The 24,675-nt window shown below is 41.1% G+C and overlaps 1 protein-coding gene and 1 non-coding gene across 2 annotated transcripts in view; both read left to right on the top strand.

The window, feature by feature from the left end:
- The window catches only part of EIF3A (eukaryotic translation initiation factor 3 subunit A), a 34,614-nt gene extending 9,939 nt beyond the window's left edge, over nucleotides 1-24,675 (top strand). Inside the window, exons 6-22 of the mRNA XM_062635306.1 lie at nucleotides 877-1,085; nucleotides 1,833-2,004; nucleotides 2,984-3,088; nucleotides 3,577-3,675; nucleotides 4,398-4,514; nucleotides 5,451-5,636; nucleotides 8,500-8,847; nucleotides 9,395-9,499; nucleotides 11,195-11,308; nucleotides 11,582-11,704; nucleotides 12,200-12,353; nucleotides 12,871-13,055; nucleotides 14,786-14,874; nucleotides 18,723-19,564; nucleotides 20,888-21,062; nucleotides 21,608-21,777; nucleotides 23,398-24,675. Coding sequence (XP_062491290.1) covers nucleotides 877-1,085; nucleotides 1,833-2,004; nucleotides 2,984-3,088; nucleotides 3,577-3,675; nucleotides 4,398-4,514; nucleotides 5,451-5,636; nucleotides 8,500-8,847; nucleotides 9,395-9,499; nucleotides 11,195-11,308; nucleotides 11,582-11,704; nucleotides 12,200-12,353; nucleotides 12,871-13,055; nucleotides 14,786-14,874; nucleotides 18,723-19,564; nucleotides 20,888-21,062; nucleotides 21,608-21,777; nucleotides 23,398-23,639 — 3,435 coding nt within the window. The 3' untranslated portion in view covers nucleotides 23,640-24,675. The remainder of the gene's footprint in view (nucleotides 1-876; nucleotides 1,086-1,832; nucleotides 2,005-2,983; nucleotides 3,089-3,576; nucleotides 3,676-4,397; nucleotides 4,515-5,450; nucleotides 5,637-8,499; nucleotides 8,848-9,394; nucleotides 9,500-11,194; nucleotides 11,309-11,581; nucleotides 11,705-12,199; nucleotides 12,354-12,870; nucleotides 13,056-14,785; nucleotides 14,875-18,722; nucleotides 19,565-20,887; nucleotides 21,063-21,607; nucleotides 21,778-23,397) is intronic.
- On the top strand, nucleotides 4,062-4,194 carry LOC134172318 (small nucleolar RNA SNORA19). The gene has a single exon (XR_009967901.1). It is a non-coding gene; the product is annotated as a small nucleolar RNA SNORA19 (small nucleolar RNA).

The following is a 24,675-nucleotide window of genomic DNA, read 5'->3' on the forward strand; positions in this document are numbered from 1 at the left end:
AGGATGCTGGATAGAAACTCTTTATCAGGGACTGTAGTGACAGGACAAGGGGTGATGGGTTCAAACTGAAACAGGGGAAGTTCAGGTTAGATATAAGGAAGAAGTTCTTTATTGTGAGGGTGGTGAGGCCCTGGAACAGGTTGCTGAGAAAGGTGGTAAAAATGCTCCATCCCTGGCAGTGTTCAAGGCCAGGCTGGACAGAGCATTGGGCAACAGAGTCTATCTAGTGTGAGGCATCCATGGCCATGGCAGGAGGTTGGAACTAGGTGATCTTAAGGTCCTTTCCAACCCAAACCATTCCGTGATTCTGTGTTCCTGCACAGCATTTCAAACCAAGCTTCTGCTGGTAGTAGTAAATGGTAAAGTAGCTGAAGTTACTTTGAGTTGTGAAAGTGAGAAGTTGGTGATGGCACCTTCACCTTTTGCCATTCTGCATTCTTACAGCCTACATCACTGGGAGGTGATTGGTACACATTAGTGTCTGCTACTGGGCTGGGGCCCCAGCATTGCTGCAGCCTTATGTTACTGTCCAGCCAGGGAGAGCATTATCAAAGCAAATTATTCCAAGGTGCTTTGCTTTACCAACCTTTCTAATGAGAAGTTCCTTAAAAAGCCAAAGGTTGCCTTTTTTGGGGGGGGGTTTGTGAATTTGAGGAATGTTCTCTCTTGTCTTGTTTCCAGATGAGGTATGCAAGTAATTACATATGAGGCATTTCCAAGTATATCTGTATTCTTAGGGAAACTATACCCATGTTTTATCACAAAAGTGATTTTTATGAAAAACCATAAAACCAGTAAAATGTGTATTTTCCCCATTTTTGGGTGTTGCAAACAACTTCCTTAAAGTATGTATTTGTTGTTTGTTTTTTTACTTAGGAAGCTTTCAAAGCAGTGGAGGATATTCATGGGCTGTTTGCACTGTCTAAGAAACCACCCAAACCACAACTGATGGCAAATTACTATCACAAAGTTTCAACTGTCTTCTGGAAATCAGGAAATGCTCTTTTCCATGCATCCACACTTCACCGACTTTACCACTTATCAAGGGAAATGCGAAAGAATCTCACACAAGAGGAGATGCAGAGGTGGGGAAAGAGAGTTCGTGTGATCTTACTTTCTGTTTTTAACCACATAAGTTCAAAGATAAACTAAATTGCACCCCAGAAGAAGGTGATGACATATATTGGGTGGCCAGTACTAATTGCCTTTAAAGAATCCTGAAGCAAGAAGGACATTTAACAGAGCTGTGAGGGTGCTGAGGCGCTGGCACAGGGTGCCCAGAGAATCTGTGGCTGCCCCATCCCTAGCAGTGTTCAAGGCCAGGCTGGACAGGGCTTGAACCAAGCTGCTCTAGTGGAAGGTGTCCCTGCCTGTGGCAAGGGGTTGGAAGTGAATGAGCTTTAAGGTCCCTTCCAACTCTGAGATGAAAATGTGCATCTGACTTGCATAGTAAATTGTAAAAATTGATGCAATTAATATGACTGGTACAGATTTGCAGCTGAAATAATTTTATAAAGTTGCTGCTTTCTAAAGATTTAATTATGTAGTATTTTGGTATATTTGCAATGGTGGCTTAAGTTTCTTTATAATTTCTGTGTATATATGCACATATGTAAGTAATGAAAGGGTGTTATCAAAATCTTTCCCCTGGTTGCTGAAGAAGATTGTATTCTGTACTCTTATCACACAGCTAGTGTCTTCTCTGTTACTGCTGGTATTTTTACACAGTGCATCATGACTTCTACTCATTCCTTCTCTTGAATGGGCACATCTGTGAAAAGGAATTAGTGTTCTCTTGCAGCTCATCATTTGTGGTTGTACTTTGTCGACAGGATGTCTACTCGAGTCCTTTTGGCCACTCTGTCCATTCCTATCACTCCTGAGAGAACGGACATTGCCCGTCTTCTGGATATGGACGGGATCATCATGGAGAAACAGCGACGTCTGGCAACCCTCTTGGGTCTTCAGGCCCCACCTACACGTGGTAGTCTCATAAATGATATGGTAGGTAGTGGAGATGAGCAGCATTGAACCATTGGTTCCTCTTTTCCTTTTAGAACACTGCTTAGTTACGGGACAGCAGTTTGAGTTAAAACAGCTCTATGGTTAACTGTATGACTTAGGGCATAGTGCTAGCATTTCAGATTCACAAGAAGGACTGTTTGGAAATGGCAGCAATAACACAATGCTTGTGTACACTAAGGAGTCGGATTCAGTATCATCCCTTATGTCACCTAAGCAACAAATGTTGCCTTGAAAGTCTGAGGGTTCTGAAAGGGCTGTGAGCTAGAACTTTGGGTGTTTTTCCCTAATCTAAGGTGTGTGATTAACTGAACCAAGTTTTAAATGTATCTTGGATAAGCACAGGTCAGATATTAAATAGCAAACTGTAAGGGCTTAAGTGATTATGAAATCTTGTGTTTAACGTGAAGGGAAGCTGTATTTCTCTTCCTTCCAACCTTTATAAACAAATCAGGCATTCAGTCACAATTAGGTATCTTCAGAGGATGGTGAATTTCTTGCAGTCGTTTGCATGCACACCTGTAACTTAGATTTAAGGTTCATTTTACAGTTTACATTAATTCTTCTTGTGTTTCTCCAGTTTGCCTTAAAACCAAAATTTAAAGCTTCAGAAGTTTCCTCATGAACTGTGTGGGTTTGGTTTGGATGTGAGTCTGTATCTGTGTAGTAGGGCTGTGTCTTAGAAACAGCGAAGTTGAGGGTAGTACTCTGGTCTAAATATCTGTCTTGCTTATATGGTTTTTGTCTACTTTTCCATTTTTAGCTATAGTTAAGTGGTGTAGTATAGAGTTATTGCCACTGCCATTAAGAATGCTGTAATAAAAAATAAGTAGACTTCTGTATTAAAAGGTACATGTGGTGTCTATTTAACTTCTTAAATTTAAAATTCTTAAAGTATAATGTATTTGTTAAAATTGTATTTATTGAGATCTTTGGATTTTTTTGTTGTTGTTGTCTGTAGGTAAGGTTCAACGTGGTGCAGTATGTTGTTCCAGAAGTGAAAGAACTTTACAACTGGCTTGAAGTAGATTTCCACCCACTCAAGTTATGCAGCCGTGTCAGCAAGGTAAGTTTTATAGCTCTGTGTATATAGTAATTGCTCTTGACTAATACTGATTTGTGGATGAGGGTTGATGGGAAGTGGAAAAATACACCAGTGACTGTTCTTACTTTAAAATGTAGATTATTGGGAGGTAGAATAATGTGATGTTGATGGGGTTAATGTAAATTCTGCAATTGCTGAAGCACATCACATTCTTTTTCTTTGATAGTGGGAACAAAGAGACTTGAGGTGCTAAAAAGAACTTGAAGGTAAATTAGCAGCGTGGTAAATGTTGCCACTACTGTCAGTCACCTTCATACAAAATATGTCAGGAATCCATTATAAAGTGTTCTGATTGAAAGATGCACTTCAGAAAACAGTGTAGTAGCTGGACAGAGGTGCTATTTTTTCATGAGCTGTAAAACTGAAGTATTTAAGAACCATGCTTCTTAAACCTTAATGGTGAAGTTTGTGGTTGATGCAGATAGAGTAACTTTTCAGAATTTTGGTAGGTTCTGAACTGGGTGAAGGACCAAGCTGAGAAGGAACCTGAACTGCAGCTCTATGTGCCTCACCTGCAAAACAATACCATCCTCCGCCTTCTGCAGCAGGTATGAGTAAAGAAAATGTATGTTTTCAAGTACATAGAAGTTAGAAAATGCCTTGGAAGAACATCAAGTTGGAAACTTCCATGCTGAAGTAAAAATTTTCCATCAAATAGAAACCCTTTGTGATTTTGAAATACCTTTTTGGGGTATATGACCTGTGTCTTTGGGTTTGTACATCATTCAGGTACAGCTGTAGTAGCTGTACTTAGTAGTGGTTGCATACAGTGCTGGAATCTCTTGCCTAGATTTTCTTCATTATGGATCTCTGAGGTCTTCTTTAAGGTAATCCATAATTTTTTCAAACTGTTTTTTGGAGTAAGCTCTGGGTGGGATATTTCAGCTCTGGGTGGGATATTTCAGTAGGGTTTTTGTGTCTAGATGTTGTATAAATGCACATTTCATTGACCTGCGTTCATTACAAGTGATGAGCAGTGTTATTTCTGGTGTGCTAAAGAACTAGTTGAAGGCTAATTAGCAGCATAGCTGTATGTAGCTACTGCTGCCAGTCTCCTTCATACAAAGAAGCCATTCAGAATGGCTTTGAATCTTAGCTTAAGTTTGACTACAGCACAGATACAAAACCCTGAAAGAATATTTGCAGTTGTATTACTATGTATACAGTAATTTCTTGGCAATTTAGTAAGCTGTATAGCTTATACAACAACTCTTATTTCTGATCTGTTTTTTACTGAAGGAAAACACCTAATACTTGTGTTCACATTCAGGTGGCCCAGATTTATCAAAGCATTGAATTTTCTCGCCTGGCAACCCTGGTTCCTTTTGTTGATGCTTTCCAGCTGGAACGCAATATTGTTGATGCAGCCAGACATTGTGACTTACAAGTAAGTTCTTCCGTGATTCATGTATATGAATCATGTATGGATTCATGTGTGTTACACTGGATGAAAGCTCTCTGGTTGACATTGAACCCAAGACAATTGGTTCTGATAGCTGGAGATAAACTAGAGTAAAATGTGACAGTATATGAAGAACTGATGATTATTTACATTTTGATGTCTGTTTTTGATTTAGGTCAACAACCATTAATGTAAAGTCCAGTAGAAGTAAAAAGTTGAAATGAAATTTGCTGAAACTTGCCCTGTGAGCCCCAGTCATTGAATACAGCATATCCTGAAGCAAGTCTAACAAATAGGGATGCAAATTTCTGGCTATGCTGCATTAATTGTGCAAGACTGAAGAGTTGAGCAGTTGCTAATGTGGTTTTTTATCTAACCAAGTGACTGAAGGAAACCACCAGTGTCTGAAGTGTGCACTGATGTCTGAGATGTTTCAGCTGCTGTTGAAGATTACCTTGTTGGTAAAGTTGTGTGTATTGAAAGAGTGACAGCCTGTAAGGAAATGTTTAAGCTGGTGATGAGATACAAGTAGTTTTTAGTTAAGGTTTCTTAGTATTTATCCATTTAGGTTTTTAGATAAAGCTTATTTAATTCATTTTGGTTAACACACAATTTTGGCTTATATTTTAGATGTGTTGATGTTGTCTGTGTTGAAATCAGGATTCTTGTTTGGTGTATTACTAATATGGAGTAAGAGGCAAGAATTTGTCATGCAGTGCTCTCATTTCATAGAACCATTAAAAGTTCAGCCTCTTCCAGTGATGTTTTTTGTTTGTATGGGTTTTTTATACAAACCATGGAACTCAAACAAACTTTTATTCAGAGTTATTTCTGCTTTGAGCATCTGTTAACTCATACTGGTCACAGGCAGAGCAACAGAGAAATGGTTTAATACAGTCCTTCCTATTTTTTCCCCCAAAGGTTCGCCTTGATCATACCACCCGGACACTGAGTTTTGGCTCAGACCTGAATTACAGCACCAGAGAAGATGCTCCGCTAGGCCCTCAACTACAAAGCATGCCTTCTGAGCAGATCAGGAATCAGTTGACTGCTATGTCCTCAGCTCTGGCTAAAGCTCTTGCAGTCATTAAGCCTCCTCACTTACTGGTAAGTCACTTTAAGTCTTCTTGAAGTGGTGACAGGTTCTGACATTTCCCCCATGTGGGTTGGGTGATGTTTGTCTGTTACCCTTATGGAGCCTTTTGCTTGTCTGACCAAGTGCTGCTTCCTGTAATCTGTTCTCAGTGCAGTGGTGATCAGTATTGATATGGCTGTCCCCTCCCTTCAGAACAATTGATCCTGGAGGTGTTAATGTATACAAATGTAGTGTAACATGAATGTATTTATGACCAAGTATCCTTCTGCATCTGTTATATAGTCATCTGGTCTAATAGACCTAAATTTTCTGGTTTAGCAAGACAAGCTTCTTTTGAAGTTGTGAGATCATAATTGAAGGAGTCACTAGTTTGCCTTTCCTTGACAGGAGGAGCAGTGAGCTATCTAATGATTAATTTAACGTGACATTGCAAGGCTCTGAGTAGGTACATTTTGGTATTTACTCAAATCCTTGTACATTTTGTAGATGGATTATTTTCAGAAGTGTGTTGCTCTGTGTTTTGGAGCATTCTGGTAACAATCTCTGATCTAATTGGACAGTAATGTTGGGCTGCATTTCTATACTTGTGGAAATAAAAGTAGAAACGTAAGCTAGTAACTTAACTTTATACCTAAGCTTATATTGTAATGAATGTGTTATCTCAGATTAGGTGTACCTTTTAATGTCATTTTTTTTTTCAGCTATTTGTGCTTGTGAAGAAGAAGTCATTCTTAAATGCACCCAATTAGTTAGTGTTCGTTTAAAATGTACACAAGAGTCTTGAATTTAAATTGCCAGTGTTGAATGTATCAGGTTTAGGATATACCAAATAATAACTTACCCATAGATGGCCCTACAGAGGTAGGATTTGTTTAATGCAGTTTTGAAAATCCAAGAGCCTGCTTGCTTTATTCTTCCTGGAGAAACTGCTGTTGTGAAGAGCCTGGAATGTAATTTCATGGTGGAATCTAAAAACATGAACAAAAGATCCCACAGCGCAAGACCTGATCTGTGTCCTTGTCACTGCCTGTCCTCCTCACTGGGGCTGGTGGCTTCAAGGTCGGACTCAGGGATGAGCTCACATTTCAGGTTCTCCAGAGCGCTGTAGGTGTAAAATGAGTCTCAGATTTCCAGCATGCTTTGGTTGTGGCAAGTTCAACCTTCACTTCTCTTTAAAGAGCGGTGGTAATTCCTTCTTTTGCTTTATGTTTATAAAAGATTTCATGGAAAACGTACACTTTTTCCATCTGGAAGAAAGGCTGATAGCAAGATGTCCATGTTAGATTCTTTATAGGGGTTGAAACACTAATATTGTTAAGATACAAGCACACAAGTAGGACTATATCATGACACCTGTATACACCTGATAAAAACTTTTATAGTGTTTAAGATAAAAATACTTCCATGTAAGTTTTCACCTAAAAAGATTTTATTAGTGATTGCTATGAGATTGTTGGTGTGAAAGAAGAAACGTGCTTCAGCTGTACATTCATAGGTAGAAATGACAAATGGTCTTATACTTCATATGAGTACAATTAGCTGAATAAAACTAAAGTGCTGGGAATTACAGTTGTAAAACGAGAGTACAGTTATCAAGGTTAACATCAGTCTGTGTGGTTAGAGAAGCTACAGAGCAAGTTGATAACTTTTTTCCTTGTTACTCAGGTCAAAACCTCACATTTTTCAGGTGCTTAAAAACTTAAAATATCTGTCAGATCTGTTATGATTCACAAATCCATTGCATTCATCTAAAGCTTCTAATTCTTTAGTTTCTGGCACCTCTGTTTATCTTTAAATGCTTTCAGATCTGCACTGAAGTACAAATATATCAGTGTTTTTGTTGAATGCCCTAGAAGTGACAGAGTACTAAAAATACCCTAGCGGTAGGTCACATTTCAGGAGCAGCATGACTGAGGGAGTTCAGTGAGCTGCTCAGGCTGCAGTGCTTTGCTGCTTGCTGGGCTGATTAAAATGGGCAGCTCCATGAGCTGGCACAGTTATACCTCTCCAGCCTGAATCTCTACATAGGTTCTCTCTGTATAGGTTCTCTGGAGGAGAATGGGGAGGTGGTGAGAAGGCTGCTTAAAGAACAGCCTCGTGTCTAGAAGTGTAGTGCTTTTTATAACTTAATTGGAATGGGTTTATATCTAAATTGTTGACTCATCTGTTTATCATCTCACAGATAGTGCTTTGTGTCAGTATATTTTTCTCTTTATGTTAGCATGTTTGGAAAGAAAAAAACCTTTAAAAACAAGGGAGCTTTGGTGTAATACAGTTTATGTGGAGCTTGACTTGCTGACACATGCAAAGACAAAATTGATTGAGCTTCCCACCCCTTGTTCAGTTAGACTCTTAAATATTAGTAAAAATATTACTACTTTTGGACAGAAGAAAGAGTGAAACTCGTAGCTCAGATGTGTTACAGAATATTGTCATTTACAGACAACTTTCTTGTCAGTTGATACTACCTTGTGTGCCACTTGGATGAGTGATTATTTTCAGGTTAGATATAAGGAAGAAGTTCTTTACTGTGAGGGTGGTGAGATGCTGTCACAGGGTGTCCAGAGAAGTGGTAAATGCTCCGTCTCTGGCAGTGTTCAAGGCCAGGCTGGACAGAGCCCTGGGTGACATGGTTCAGTGTGAGGAGTCCCTGCCCATGCAGGGGTTGGAACTAGATGATCTTAAAGTCCTCTCCAACCCAAACCATTCTATGATTCTATGATTAGATTGGCCATTGCAGCTTTATTTCCATGCAGTTGGCGCATTTGGAGAATAAAACTAACTCTGAGGGTGTTTTGAGAAGCACTTGCTGTGCTTTGTGCATCTTAAAGAGATACTCCATACATCATTGTCTTGTTCTTAATTTCAATTCAGCAAGAGAAGGAGGAACAGCATCAGCTGGCAGTCACTGCCTTCTTAAAGAACTCAAGGAAAGAGCATCAGCGTATACTTGCACGTCGCCAGACTATAGAGGAAAGAAAAGAGCGCCTGGAAAGCTTAAATATACAGCGTGAAAAGGAAGAGCTGGAACAACGTGAGGCAGAGTTACAGAAAGTCCGGAAGGCTGAAGAAGAAAGACTGCGCCAGGAGGCGAAGGAGAGGGAGAAGGAGCGTATCCTGCAGGAGCATGAGCAGATCAAAAAGAAGACTGTTCGGGAGCGCTTGGAGCAGATTAAGAAGACAGAACTGGGAGCCAAAGCATTTAAAGATATTGACATTGAGGTAGAAAGCTTACTATTGATGTTTTATGTTTTTATGCTTTCGGTGTTATATTGCCAGGCTGTTGGAATGTCATTTATGTAGTTTTAAACTGTAACTGCTCTTAGAAACAGTCTCTTAAAAATGAGACAGTTTGACACTTAATGGTTGGACTTGATGATCTTAAAACTCTTTTCCAACCTAGTTGATTCTAAGTAAACCTTAATTCTGAGTTTGGATAGGACCTTTTTTCTCCTGGAGGAATTAAATCCAGCTATGTTTGGGCTTTTATGTTTGTTTGGTTGAATGGTATCTGAAGTACAAACTAGGCCTGCAGATCCAGTTTTGTAGTAACTGGACTGTGTCTCAATTAGAAATAAAGATGCAAATGCTGTAGAGTTTTTAAAATATAAAATACTCTTCCAGAAGGGAAACTGAGAATGTGTCTGAAGCTAGTTACTTTAAAAGGGGAGAACTGCAGAGAAGCTGAAATAAATAAACCAGCCAACTGCATTTGTAACAGCAAAAACTGTTTGCTTTATTTTGTATTGATAACTTTACTTGGTTGTAGGATCTTGAAGAACTGGATCCTGACTTCATTATGGCTAAACAAGTTGAACAGCTGGAGAAAGAAAAGAAGGAACTTCAGGAACGGCTGAAGAATCAGGAGAAAAAGGTACAAAGTGTGAAGGGTACAAACCCATGGCTATGCAATGCTTTAGTTAGTGTTTATGAACTCCTGTGTGGAGATACAGATAAACAGATATAATATTGTTGTTGAAAATGTTACTTTTCCACACTAAAATAGTTAACATGTTATAAACCAATTGGGTTTCTGGTATCGGTGCATGAGTGTGTTCTAATGAATGGAGCTGATTTGAAAAAGGACACTCGAGGTCTTTATGAACTGAGTCTTGGTTGGGAGACCTGTAATTGGAAAATACTGAAAGAAATTGAGGCCATTACAGAGAAACTGAATTGATTTGTTGTATTCCTCACTAAAACAGAGGAAATGCCACTGCTAGAGTTCTTCTAGATGGCAGAAGAAGACCTGCCTGAAACTTTGGTGGCTATAAAAGCATGAGGAGCATGTTGAAGGTGAAACTTGCCCAGGACTTCCAGCTGTATTCAAGAATGCAGCAGAGGTTACATGATACAGTTGGTTATTCAGGTCACTTAAAACTGGCTTGATAACTAGAAAGTGTCAAAAAGGTTCCAGTGAGGATCTTTTTGCTGCAAGCTATAAATCTGATGCTCACACGGGGCAAAGTAGCAGAAAATATGTTAAACAATAGAATTAGTCACCTGGGTAAATAGGATATATCCAGAAAGGTCAGCACAGCTTCAATAAAAGCATAAAAGCATTCTAAGCCAGGGTTCCTCTTGGAGTTCTCTGAAGTGAACAAAGCAGCTGCGTAAGGGTATCTGATTGGTGGAACTAAGTTGGATTCTCCAGAAAGCTTTTTACAGAGTTGTTCACCCAAGAAAATTTCAGCAAAGCAGCTGTGGCATAAAAGAGAGTCTTTGAATGATGTTCTGTTTAATAGATGTAAAATATCTCATGTAGGGAAAGCATAAAAAATTAGCCAAGATCTTTAGCTTTATGTATTGAATAATAGGTTCCAAGCTTAACGTTCTTACTCAGGAAAGAGAACTTGGTTCTTCTGCATCTCTGGTCTGTACCTCAAGACAGGATGCAGTTGAACTGGGAGTTTGAGTGGAGGGATTACCAGTGATGCAGATTGGCTGCTGTGCAAGAAATATCTGTGTAAAATACTACCCCTATGTCTGAAAGATTTCTAGAGGGAGGATGTGGTACCAGTCTCTAAGAGTGTACCTGTTGTAACAGCTGATGATGAGGAGCAGTTGTTTTTACACTGACTGCAAGGGATAGTGAACCAGGAAGCTAGTAGGAGCCATATTCAGAATTACTTGTAGGTAGAAAGTGGTTCTTCATGCTGTGAGCCATGGACACACAGGAGTTCTTTCCAAAGTACATTGTTGCATATGAAAACCTTCTATGAGTTCAAAAGAACAAGAGGAGAAATCCACCAATGACTACTAAATACAAAAAAACCTCAACACAGGCAATGCTGGGAGCTGGAAAATGATGCTGAGAGAATATTGTATATGTGCCTGCCTCTGTTCTTGCATCCTTGCTTAGGAGTGCATTTAGGTGCCAGCAGGAGAGGCAGGTTCTTGGTTAGGTAGACCTTTGACGTGGTACAGTATGGTTGTTATTCTGTAACAACAGTACATATTGCAGAAGTCTCCAGATATTGGGCTTTTCTTTGGGGTGTGCTGGAGATTGAGTCTGCCAAGATCTGGTCTTTGCATTGAGACATGCTAAAGGTGTGTTATCTTTATTCAGATTGACTACTTTGAAAGAGCCAAGCGCTTAGAAGAAATTCCTTTAATAAAGACTGCATACGAGGAGCAGAGAGTGCATGATATGGAGCTGTGGGAGCAACAAGAAGAAGAAAGGGTAAGATGGTTTCTGTTAGATGATAAAGTCCATTAGTGGTGAATGAAAAGTACTGGGATTTGCACTTCTTTCTTCCTGCAGCTCAATCCAAGGGAAGAAGTTGACGTAACGAGTGAAGTGTTAGCTTCACAGTTTCATTGTGCTAGTGGGCAGCAATGTCTTCTGCCTTAGATCTGAAAGAGGAAAAGATTATTCCTAGTGGCTGAGGTAGATGGAATACAAATATATAGCAAGATTTTACTGTGTAATACTTTGTGTGTTTTCTGTTTTTAGATCACCACTTTGCAGTTGGAGCGTGAGAAAGCTCTTGAGCACAAGAACAGACTCTCAAGGATGCTGGAGGATAGAGATTTATTTGAAGCCAGGCTCAAAGCATCACGACGAACAGTTTATGAGGTACAGGAGCTATGGTATTGTAATAAAATATTCCCCTAAAGTGAGGGAACATGCTTGGATAAGATAATATGCACAATAATATTGAAGCCAAGAAATACTACTAGGTTTTATAGCTTTGATTATTTGGCCATGTTGCAGCAAGAACTGTTTAAAAAAGACCCATCAAGCAAGGTATTAAGTTCGATAGCTGCATATGATTCTTTGCAACAGTATAAGTAATTTCTACATAGCTTTAGGTGTAGATAAATTATTCAGGTAATTCCTTTCCTGAAAAAGCAGGTGAAGGACTAGAATTGTGCATGGTGATTGTCTTCCACATAGGAGTACATTCCCTTGTATGAAATCAACTGCAGAACAGGTTGCAAGGGCAAGCAGGTGTTTTTCTTCAGCACAGCAAAGTTAATATGCTGCAGTTGGTTTGCTTTTCAGCTTTATTTAGCAATCTGTGTAAGTGTCTAGCTCTTAAATGTTCTGGTGTTTCCATGTGTGTTTCAGGATAAGCTCAAGCAGTTCCAGGAACGATTAGCAGAAGAGAGGCGTAACCGCCTGGAGGAGCGCAAGAAGCAGCGCAAAGAGGAGAGGCGCATTACTTACTACAGAGAGAAGGAGGAGGAAGAGCAACGATTACGGGAAGAACAGCTGCTCAAAGGTATCATTGAAAACGTGATCAATTTGTCCTTTGCATCCTTCACCCGTTCCAGATGTGTATGTAGGTAACTCCTGGTTTCCCTGTGTCATGATATTGGAGGAAATCTTTTGACTTTCAGTCAGTGGTGAAAACTCTTCACTGCTATTAGATACTTTACCTTATTTTACTTAATGCACCCTCTGAATGCTTACCTGTGCACATAGAGATGAAGATAAAGCTGTATAGGAGGAAGAGAAAATGAAAGCTAACAAATGCTTCCTGCCCTCCCGTTCTTCCAGAGAATAAAGAAGGACATAAGTTAAGGGATGCTAAGTCTTTGAATTTAGTCATTTAGTTTGAGTTCTGGCTACTTGTTTGTGCACATCTGAAATAGAACAGAAAGGGAACTTTGGTGTTGGATCAAGAACTTAAGCACTGTAAGCAACTCCCACCTTTCTTTATGAATTGCTTTGTCTGGTAGCCAGTTGAAAGGCTTTAGAAAAGGTAATACAGTGTATTTATGTTTCCAACTCTGCAGAGCGTGAGGAAAAGGAACGCATCGAGCGTGAGAAACGTGAGCAGGAGCAGCGGGAATACCAGGAACGGGTTAAGAAACTGGAAGAACTGGAGAAGAAAAAACGTCAGAGAGAAATGGAAATAGAAGAGAGGGAGCGTCGTCGAGAAGAAGAGAGGAGAGGGCTGGATGACCCATTCTCAAGAAAGGTGAGTGATACCTGCAGGATGCTCATCTTCTTGTCTGCTCCTTCTTTTGTAGATGACGTGGAAGAAGATGGTAGGATTGAAAACTTACTTGTTGGTTAATTCTGGTTTTGAAGTTGTAGCCTAAGTTGTTAACTTAATAAGTCAGGCAATGGTCACTTAGTTTCAGCTCACTGTCAGCATTTGGAATCTGAGGTTGAGTAATAACATAAAGAAACTGCTAAGACCTCCAAGCTGTTTAAATTAATAAAGACTAAAAAGAATATTGAATAAACCCACCTATTTCATTAACATGAAAGAATGAAAGCTATATTGACTCTGTGGAAAGCTGTAGTGACTCTTGCCAAAGTCAGGAATTAGAGTAAATACTGAAGGAAAATCCCAGACTAAACATAAAAGCATAGTTTGATAAGAAACACTCAATAATTAAAACCAAGAGGTGTGTGCAACATTCCCACAAATATAAGCATGGGGGAAATGGTTATCCTAATCCAACAGGAAACAAAAGCTAAAATAAATGCTTAATGATTTAAAAGAATGTAACTGAGTACCACAAACCTACACTCCCATTTCCTCAGAACTTCTCAATAAGAGAACTAGCTTTACATTTCATCCACCATAGCCATAATCTTTGTTTAATGAATACTCCATTGAGTGACCCTGTGAAGATAAGTGATCAGAGCCTGTATAAATTGTTTTCATGCTCCAAACACCACTGGTGTTTTTCACATCAGAGGTACTCCCAGCCATGGGCACTGGATCATAGGGAGAAGCTGGCTCAGCTTCTGAGAGAGAGAGAGATAACTGTGCCACTTGAAAAATGCCATTTGCAGTTTTGGGATTCTTTCTTTGCTCACTCTGGTTTGTTGGGGTTAGTTCAAAAGCATTTAAGTAGGCAATCATGGAGTAGTGCATATGCAAGATCTTGTGCAACCTCTGTATTTCCCCATATTGAAGCTCTGACAAAAACGCTTTCAAAGAGCAGTTTTAAAACCAGAATATCCTGTTATAATGAGGTTGTGTGGTGATGTGAAATCATGTATTTTGTATGGTTTATCTAATTTGCTTCTTGTGGTGGAATTAGGGAATGTGCTAGAAGTAGTTAAATGGTTTGTCTTTGTCCAGAAATAGAGAGAGTTCACCTGTATTAAAAAAAAGACAATATTCATTATTGCTCTGCCCTTCAGCTAAACAACTTGTACAAAACACAAATCCCTTAGCAGTTCTGTGCATTGGGGTGCTCTGAACAAACTAGCTACACAGAGCTTTCAGTTTATTCAGTTACATTTTCTGATCTGATTAGAAAGCACAAAAGCAAATAATGCTTTGCATTCATTTGTACCGTCATTAAGCAGCAGGGAAAGTGAAACTGTTAGAACCTCTTTTTGTGTTCATAGGTGGTAGCTATGGCTCACTGTAGTTATTTATTGTTCATGCATTTGTTCATACACTTTTTAGTGTATTCGCATATGGTACCCTACTAGTAAAAGTGTGGCACAAAGGGAAGCATACTGTTTGTTGAACCATGCCAGAAACACTAAAGTTAGTTAAGACCATACTTAAGTATGTAACGTAACATAAGTTACTCAAACTCCTGATAGTTCAGTATTATCTACAGTGTGACAGGTGAGTTTTTAAAGCCAAAGTGTGCTCTGAAAGGAGTAAATTACATGTTGAAAATCTTCATTTTGAAGTATTGAGAGAGAATGTTCCTGATTTCTTTTGACTTGCAGGAATCTCGCTGGGGTGATCGGGAGTCTGAGAGCTCCTGGAGAAGAGGTGGTGAGGCAGAATCGGAATGGCGACGAGCACCAGTGGAAAGGTAATCCCTGAGTTACTGAGCCCCAGTAGTGGGCTCAGAATGCGTAGGCTGCCTTGATGGTGTCACTGCTAAAGCTGCACTAACTGAATAATACCTCATGCCTTACATCTCTGAAAGTTGCCTTTACTGAAACAAATCCTTTGTAAGGATCTCAAAATGAGAGGGAGGATTTATCTTGGAATTCATTCAGATAACATTCCTGGTTAATTTCTGTCCTGCTGAAACACCACTATCAGTTGTACAGTTGTCAGATGGGGAAGGTTGACAAGCAGGTGCAGAGATCCTGGATGATGAAGCAGTTTGAGATTTTCCATTTAGAAAACTGAATATGTAAGAACAGGAAAGTCAAAATTCAGAGTCTTAAAACTGTTCAAATCCTGGAGTGAGTCACAGAGCAGAAAATTTGTGCCACAGGTGAAAACAAAGTTCTGAAAGACTATTGCAAAGACGAGGAAGGATTTCTGAAGGAAGAATATTCCGAAGGTACTTTGTCCTTTTAAAAACCAACAACACAGCAAAACCCTTCACACAAACCCACACAAAACCCCCAAAAAGATGCTTGTTCACGTGTACATATTTTAGGAGTTCTGGGTATGTTCACCTGTACTGATGGGGGTACCACTGTTTGGTCCAGTTGGCAATATGTTTTGTTGCTTAATAGCCTTCCAGGTAGACAGATTTTTACAAATGTCCAACCCTGATTTCCAGAGCAGCAATTTACATCCATTACACTTCCTCTGACTCCAGTGAAGCAAATTCATTTACTTTCTCTAGTAATTTCTTCTGACATTGGAAGAGTACCATCTCTAGATAAGCAAAATAGGCTTTTTTGTCTTTCCTTAACAGCTGTGTTGCCTTTCTTAATAGTGATCCACTTTCTTGTGAGTTGCAGCATTAAAAATGAAACTCCTGGGTGAAGCCTTGAGCTATTAACATATTGCAGAAGTGTTTAATGCATGTAATTATATGCTTCAATGTGATCTTCCCCCCCACCACACGCACAGTGATACATGTGACCCATATTATTTCTGAATCACTGCAGCATAGAGTTTTTCTGAATAAGTGTTGTCTTAGTCATTTTGGAAGCCATGACTGCCCCATCCCTGAAGTGTTAAAGGAACAGGACAACGGGGATGGCTTTAACCTGCCAGAGGGAGATTGAGATGAGCTCTTAGGCAGAAGCTCTTCCCTGTGAGGGTGCTGAGGCACTGGCACAGGGTGCCCAGAGAAGCTGTGGCTGCCCCATCCCTGGCAGTGTTCAAGGCCAGGTTGGACACAGGGGCTTGGAGCAAGCTGCTCTAGTGGAAGGTGTCCCTGCCTGTGGCAGGGGTTGGAACTGGATGAGCTTTAAGGTCCCTTCCAACCCAAACCAGTCTGGGATTCTATGATTTCTCATCCAGCTTTTATAGAAATTAAGCTGAGTGACTGCCAAAGGGTTAAAATTAGGCATGTTTTGCACTGTTACGTAGCATGTTCAACAAAACTTTCCGTCTTCTACTAAAAGGAATATACTGAGGAATACTAGAAGGAAATGCCAATAGCCGTCAAAATTAATAGCTCTATGGAATTTCAACTCCAGCAGTGTTTCTTAACTATTTTATTTTTACTGAACTTAGGAAATAACAAAGTGATGAGGCCCAGACATAAGGAATATAAGGAATAGAAGAAAGTCAATTCTGATACAGAAAAAACCTGGAGAAACAGGTTAACGTAGAAGTGCTGTGGAGGAGTTTAATTAAAAGCCAGTTTATTTAAAAGAAAAAGTAACCTCTTGTTCTTTAGATCACAGAAAATCCATAAAATACTGCCAAGAACTGGGTGCTTGCTCAGGGAGACCATGAAATGGCAACTAATACAGACCTGGTGTTCACTAGAAGAGGCAGGGCAGTGCTGCAGGCTTTCCTACTTAGCACAGCTCATTAGAATTGTTACCACCCCAGGCTGTTATCCCAGGGGATCAACAAATGTGTGTGTGCTTATGGTCAAAAAATACTAAAAGCCAGAATGTACAGAAAAGGGGAGTTGACCCCTAATTTATGACTGTGCTGTTTGTGCCTGGGTTAAGACAAGCAAAACAGTTACAAACCTGTCACTACAGTGTGGATTTGGTCACCAAGTTTGTGCTTTATTTGGTAAAGCCACCTGCAGGCTTTCAGCTCTTGTAGGTCTGTGTGTAGGGTTTTGAGAGGTTATTGCAAAATGGAGGTAGCAGCTGGATTGCTTTGCTAGCAGTCACTGCTGTTCAGTAATGTTCTTAGTATTCGTGCTTCCTCTGTTCTTACTCATCTATCAGATGCTGTTTGATTTAATGTCAGTAAACTTTTACAGTGGGAGTTGGGATTTCTAAGAGGGAAAGAAGGACAAAAGCTGAAATCTGAACACTAAAGTTGTCAAATGAGAAAATAGATAAAACCAACAGAGCTATAATTTCACTTGCAAGCTCAAAAATGGGTTTAAAAATCCCCAACCCCTGAAACAATACCAGAGTATGAATGAACGAAATGCTTGCTCAATTTATGAACTTTATAACCATTTCTCTACATGTCTTTTATGTCAAAATAATCAGGTTTTTGAAAGGAGAAGATGATCCAATTTGAGTCTAAATTGAAGCTAACAATCTCCATGTCTTGTTTTTATCTCACAGCTCAATGGTAATTGTATTCATCCAAAGCTAGGAAATAACACTGCTCCCAATTCCTTGATTTTCTTGAGCTGCAGAGTTGTCACAGACTGTTGCCTCTTTGTTCTCACCTCTTGCAGTCCTACATCTGTTGTTTTGTAGCAAGTCCTTGCTGTGCTTTTGTTTGTATTTTAGTGGCATAGTGGATTTCTTAACCGGGGAGTGGGTGGTGGTTGGTTGTTTTGGTTTTGATTTTACTTCTTGAAGCCATGAGATTCAGCCCCAGTGCAGCTTCTCTTGCCAGGGAGCAGGTACCAGTACATCTCTGTGATGTACTGGTCCCTGTTTATTGCTCAGGAACTAGCTTAGATAGGGTAATTTCCTGAAATAAAGAAATTAATCTGGTGACGAAGCCAAGGCTTATGGTCTAAATCTGGGTGTAAAATCCTGTGGACATTGAAGTAAATGGTGCATCCAGCAAAGAGAAGAGTGGAAGGCTCTAAGTGTTCAGCAGTGTCAGATCTTTCCAGTGTTGCACATCCAAATGTATTTCCAAGATGAACTGATGACTCAATAGCCTAGGGAACGCTACCAGTTCTTCACATCCCACATACATCCCTGGTAAGGAGGTTCTGTGCAAGCACTGCCAGGGCCTCGTGCACCCCGCTCGCTGTCAAGCAGTAGCAGTGGGTTGAGTCATGAGTTTACTACATTGTGCAGCTCTGTCTAGTTGTGGGTGCTGGTCAGTGAAAGTATTGCCAATCTGTTGGGCTGGGACTGTGCCAAAACATATGAAAACAGGGATTGGACTAAAGGGTTGGCATGTGAATGAGGAAGGGGGATATTTACTTGGTGTGGGGTTTTTAATACTGGTTCGACTTAGCTCAAGTTTGTCAAATTAGGCTTAGTATAGAAGCCAGACCTCTTCTCTCTTGTGTTGCAGCAGGTAACCAACAGGGACTGTAGTTACCCCCTTCAAACTGTAGTTTTGAAGGAAATGGTAAACTGCTCAGCTTTTGCTGAGGCTGTAGGGATGGTGACCTACTGTTTTCCCATAGCAATGAAGGCAGTTAGAAAGTGCATTTGAACACTGCATGCTCTGCATACGTGTTTGCAACTGCACGCTAAGTGGATGCATTCAGAAATGGCCTTGAGGGGTTTGATACTGTCTAATATGTAAAGCTTTCCTGGATGTCGGCTTCTGTGCTCATTCCCTATGGTTTTGTAGAGATTGGCGTCGAGGGGAAGCAAGAGATGATGAAAGATCTTTCCGACGTGGTGACGATCTACCCCGACGTGGTGACGATCTACCCCGACGTGGTGACGATCTACCCCGACGTGGTGCTGCAGAAGAAAAGGAACGTCCTTCTGTGGATTCAGCAGAGGACAGGCCACCTAGACGTGAAGGGGAGGAGGACAGACCCCCCAGGCGTGAAGGGGAGGAGGACAGGCCACCCAGACGTGGATTGGATGAGGACAGGCCGCCCAGGCGAGGTTTGGATGATGATAGAGGCAGTTGGCGGGCTGCAGATGACGACAGAGGTCCCAGGCGTGGAATGGATGACGACAGGCCACCTAGACGTGCTTTGGATGATGACAGGCCGCCCAGACGTGCTTTGGATGATGACAGGCCACCCCGGCGCGGCTTGGACGATGACAGAGGCAGTTGGCGTGCAGCAGATGACGACAGAGGACCTAGGCGTGGAATGGATGACGACAGGCCACCCAGACGTGCTTTAGATGATGACAGGCCGCCCAGACGTGCTTTAGATGATGACAGACCACCCAGACGAGGGTTGGATGATGACCGGGGCAGCTGGCGTGCTGCAGATGATGACAGGGGTCCCAGGCGCGGGATGGATGATGACAGAGGTCCCAGGCGTGGGATGGATGATGACAGAGGCCCCAGGCGCGGGATGGATGACGACAGGATGTCAAGGCGTGATGACGACAGGGGGCCTTGGCGGAGCACAGATGACGACAGGCTCTCCAGACGAGATGATGACAGGGGCCCATGGCGTGGTGGTGATGATTCAAGGCCAGGTCCTTGGAGGCCATTTGGGAAACCAGGTAAAATACAATGATAGAATAATCTGCCCTCTAAAGAGTGTCTTAACCCAGTAGGTAATGGATGTAGTGTGCTTGGTGCCAGAGGTGGGAGAATCAGCTCTGAAAACATTTGGATTAATTTGGCTAATGTGGGCACTCTGTTACTTAGTATAATGCAGCCTTTTTGATTTGGTTGAATTAAAGATAAAAGAAGTGCAGTGTCTATTGCTTGCTTGGAAGATACCTAAAGGTCACGGAGTAATGCTGCGTGCAAAACCAAAGTACACAAGTTAAATGCTCTTGCTGGGAGAGAAACACTCTCAGCACGCCTCAGTCTCTTACCCTTTCTCCTCTGTGTCTGAAATTAACTTCCTCCTGAGGAGGATTTTGATACATCATTGAAGTGGGTCTGGTTTTGAGAGGCCTTTTTTATGTGTACAAAGATATTACTGGTGTTACCGTAGTTCTTTTTTGCTTTGATGTCTACCTTTGTTGAAGATCCTGCTTTGAGCAGGAGCTGGTAAGGAACATGTCAGGAGGTTGTCCACTCCAATCTGAATTACCGTATTCTTGTCTAGTTTATTTCTAGTCTTAAATCATGTTGACAGTGAGTAGAACAACTGTTTCTGATTCTTTTTAGAGCTGTTGATGTTTAAATATTAAACATTATTTTTATCTGGTTATTTTTATTCAGATTTATGTATTCACAGGCACCACATCAACTTCATAGACACTAATTCTGTAATCCAGACCTGTAGGAAAGTTACCATAAATCTCAAAATCCACACTCCAATAGTTTTCTCCTTTCTGCTCTTCAAAGAAAAAGCACAATAAGGAACTCCCAGTCATAAATACCTGCATGATACTGCAGGATGCACTGTGTAAGCAGATGGTAAATGAGAGTCTTATTTTAAAGTAGTGCTTTAAAGAACAATAAGGTCTTAAAAAGTCTTCTTGTCTAAAATCTCCTCCCTTGTAGGTTTTCACAAAGAATCTGCTGTCTAAGCTCTAGTCCCTTTACTGCTTCTCATACTGAAGTAAAACCCTTCCTGCACTTGTTTTGCCCAAGACCCTTGAGAGGTTTGTGCTTTCTGCCTGAAAGCTGCAGGGTGTAACCAGCTCTGCTGCAGTGTTTCAGGCAGAACTGATGGATAAGGTACATAGTAGTATCCTTCTATTATTCTACAGTGTTTTGCGTGTGGCACCTTTGCACAGGCATCTTGAGTTGGATCCTCAGAGATGAAAACCTGAAGAACCAGTTTCACTGAGGGAACTAAAGGGTTCTTTGTCTGCAGGAAGATCAGAGGTCAGGCACAGATTCCTTTCACTGTTTCTTATTTACAGGGGGATGGAGAGAACGGGAAAAGGCTCGTGAGGATAGCTGGGGGCCTCCCCGGGACTCCAGACCTACGGGAGACCGTGAATGGGATCGAGACAAAGATCGTGATGAAAACGAGAAGGACCGGGAGTTCGACAGAGAGAGGGATTTCGATCGAGAGGATCGTTTCAGGCGTCCCAGGTTGGAGTCCCTGCTTAATGCTCCCACAGTGTTTCTGTTTAAACAGCAGTGCCCTGTTGATAATGTGACCTGACTGAGTGAAAGGAACAGTGTTGGGTTGTATGAAATTAAGCACTTGAAGGCAGTAACTGGATAGAGGCCAGGCTGGACGGGGCTTAGAGCAACCTGCTCTAGTGGAAGGTGCCCCTGCCCATGGCGGGGGATTGGAATTGGATGAACTTTAAGGTGCCTTCCAACCCAAATCAGTCTGTGATAGTATGATTCTATGATTTTAGAGCCTTTTTTGTTACTTTTAAGACAATGTTAGCAGTTTACAGACAAGATTCCACAATGCTTTACTGCTTGTAATTTATTTTTAACCTCTTATCAAGAGAATTTCATGTTAGGCCTCAGAAAAACGGAAGAGGTTTTGGAAGTATGTCACTACGTTAAAAAGAGGCCCGCTGGGCCTGAAAACAACTGTGCTGTGATTTAGCATTGCTGCTTTCCATAGCAAAGGTAAAATCTTAACATTTAGTCTTATTTCATGTTTTGAATGGCAATAGGGATGATGCTGGCTGGAGAAGAGGACCAGCTGAGGAAACTTCTAGCTGGAGAGATTCAAGTCGTCGTGAAGACTGGGACAGAGGTGGTCGTGACATCAGAGATCGACGTACTGATGACAGAGATACACCCCTCAGGAGAGGACCACCCCCCAGATCTGACCGTGAAGAACGTATGTTTATTGCAGTGACAGGCCAAGGGGAATGGCTTTAACCTGCCAGAGGGGAGACCGAGATGAGCTCTTAGGCAGAAGCTCTTCCCTGTGAGGGTGCTGAGGCACTGGCACAGGGTGCCCAGAGAAGCTGTGGCTGCCTCATCCCTGGCAGTGTTGAAGGCCAGGTTGGACACGGGCTTGGAGCAAGCTGCTCTAGTGGAAGGTATCCCTGCCCATGACAGGGGGTTGGGACTGGATGAGCTTTAAGGCCCCTTCCAACACAAACCATTCTGTGTTTCTATGATCACAACGCCTTAGTGTTACTCTGACAGTGAAAGGGTATGATAAAGTGGGAATAAATTATATTTTCAGGCACTTAAACACCCTTTGCATAAGTGAAGTGATAGAAGCTTTAGTGTCATTGAGAATTCTTCCTTGAATCTTAACTTTTTTAGCTGCACTCTTTTCTAGCCCAGTAGCATTTCACATCTGCAGGGGCAGGATAACTTTTGAAGTGTGCTGTTTTCATAGCACTTTTCATGTTCAGGGTGAATGAATTTCTCGTACTGAAATTATCAGGACAGAACTCCCAGAAATTTCTGGTGCATTCCTTAAAACTATTCAAATGTGAGGGGAAACACTTCCAGACAAGGCCCTATGGCTTTCACACTATTAATGCTACTGAGTTTGAATAACCTATTATAATTACATCCATTAACCTGTTTTAATTATGTACGTTTATTAATCCTTTGCTGTGTTCTAAAAGCACAGGAACAGCAATACATTTAGCCTGAAATACCACACCTCCCAGTTCTGGCATTCTCATGTTCATTTGTTGTGTGCCTCAAGTGTGGGTGTTGTTGGGGGGTAGAACAGGACCCCAGGGTTGAGGGTTCTCAATGTGAACATTACTTTTATCTATATTTTTAATGTATCAAGAGGTTTTTGTGTTTGACTGCCTGGTTGGTGTTGGACACAGCTTTGTTCACACCTAGCTGGGGCAGAGTTCTTAACTCCCTTCTAGTGGACATTAACAGTTCCTCGTACAGTAAAGGATGGGGAATGCTGTTACCAGCAGGGTTGTGTAGTTCAGTGCTGTGTAAACCTCTGGTTTCAGGAGGCTGAAGAGTAATTTGCTGTGTTTTGAGGCAGTGAACATTTTCCATGAGTGTTTAAGTTAGGATTTTTCCATTTCGGGGTTCAGTCATGGCTTCGTAGACTTATGTATGTCTAAGTGGGAGCAGGAGGTCACCAACCATTTCCTCCTGGATTATGGGGACTTCAATCAGCTCCTCATCTCTTTGCTTCTCAATTGCATCTCAATGCTTTGTGCTTTTAATTCTAATAATAATACAAGAATATATTTTTACATCATAAACCCATGTACATCAATAGAACATTCTTATGTGTTTTAAAGATGATGCTTGGCTTCCCCACAACAATACCAAACCTGGAAAGAGGCTCGAGTAATTCCTGTCCATTACTTCACTATCAAATTAAACTGCATTTGGCTGTTGTCATCACATTACCTCTTGGCAGGAGTGAGAATCAGTAAATCAGACTGTTGGTGGTGGGCATATTTGTTTTAACTCTGCTGGTGGAGCATGACAGAGGTGGTTTTATTGTCTCTCTCTGTAGCAAGCTCCTGGCGACGCGCTGACGATAGGAGAGAAGAACGCGGAGAAGAGCGTGAGACGGTTCGGCGCTCAGCCCCTGCTTCTGCTGCTTCTCCAGCTTCTGCTCCCCCAGCAGCAGCAAAGGATCGAGAAAGAGATGGGGAGAAGGAGAAAGGTTCCTGGAAAACAGAGAAGGAACGTGAGCCCGTTCGCCGTACTAAAAATGAGACAGATGAAGAAGGGTGGACCACTGTACGACGCTAAGTGGAGATCAGCAGAGTTTAACCAATGTTTTAGCTTTGATTTGATGGAATCCACAGATTATATTTGTGCTTATAAACATTCTGAATTGGAATTCTTTAACAAATGTTTTGAGGTAACATGAAAGCATGAGCTTGAATTACTTACTCATATAGATTGGTCGTGCACAAAACTCACAGCAGAAGGTTGGGAATTGAATGCCAGGATTTGAAATTCCAAACGATGCTTCTTTCATGGGTCACTGGTTGCTAAAATAAAAAGAAGCAAGCCCAATTGTCCTGAGTAGTGCTTCCATCTCACACCAAAACAGGATGACCTTTTCAGTTTTTAGTGCTTCTTAATTTGGAACGGGGTATTAGCACCACAGAACATGCATTAAAATCACCTCTGTCCACACAGTGGAAAAAGCAGAGCTAAATGAAGCTCCATAATTAGCCAAAAGATAGAAAAAACAATATAAAAGCCCTCTTTTACGTGGGTATCTTTGAGGGCAGGCGGTTCGAAACATGTTTCATTGCTATGTAAATTCAATAAGTTGTTCAAATTTGACTTAAATAGGATAAACATGAGCATCAGCTGCACTGGGATGTCTTCTGTAGATTCACTTGAATCCACGAGCCTGCAAGGGCACTCTGCAGTTACTGTTCCAGTACTATGTTCTGCTGCAACAGGACAACCACCCAACTTCCAGCTTTTACAAACTCAGTGTTTCGGTAAGCATATGGCTGTGTATTTTATGTTGCCAACATCACAACTGCTTTTTCCATTCCTGGATAATTCATTGCCTTTCAAGGATTTATAAATATTGTCCTATTTAAAATGTGTGGTTTTTGGAGAAATTGTTGAATTTTCCCCCAATTCTTTGTCTTCAGGGTCAATTCTTTCCCTTTCCAAAACAAAAAAGTGATCTGTAGTAATGGCTGTGTTGACTTCAACTTTGGGTGCAGTAACAACGAGTAATTATCTGGTTATACTGAGGCCAACACAGACCTTGCTGCTGTGTGTTTCTTCAGTGATAAATAAACAACTTAAGGAATTA

The sequence above is a fragment of the Pezoporus occidentalis genome, unplaced genomic scaffold (genome assembly GCF_034315485.1).
Source record: "Pezoporus occidentalis ecotype Australia unplaced genomic scaffold, CSIRO_AGI_Poc_V1 ctg45, whole genome shotgun sequence".
NCBI lineage: Eukaryota > Metazoa > Chordata > Aves > Psittaciformes > Psittacidae > Pezoporus > Pezoporus occidentalis.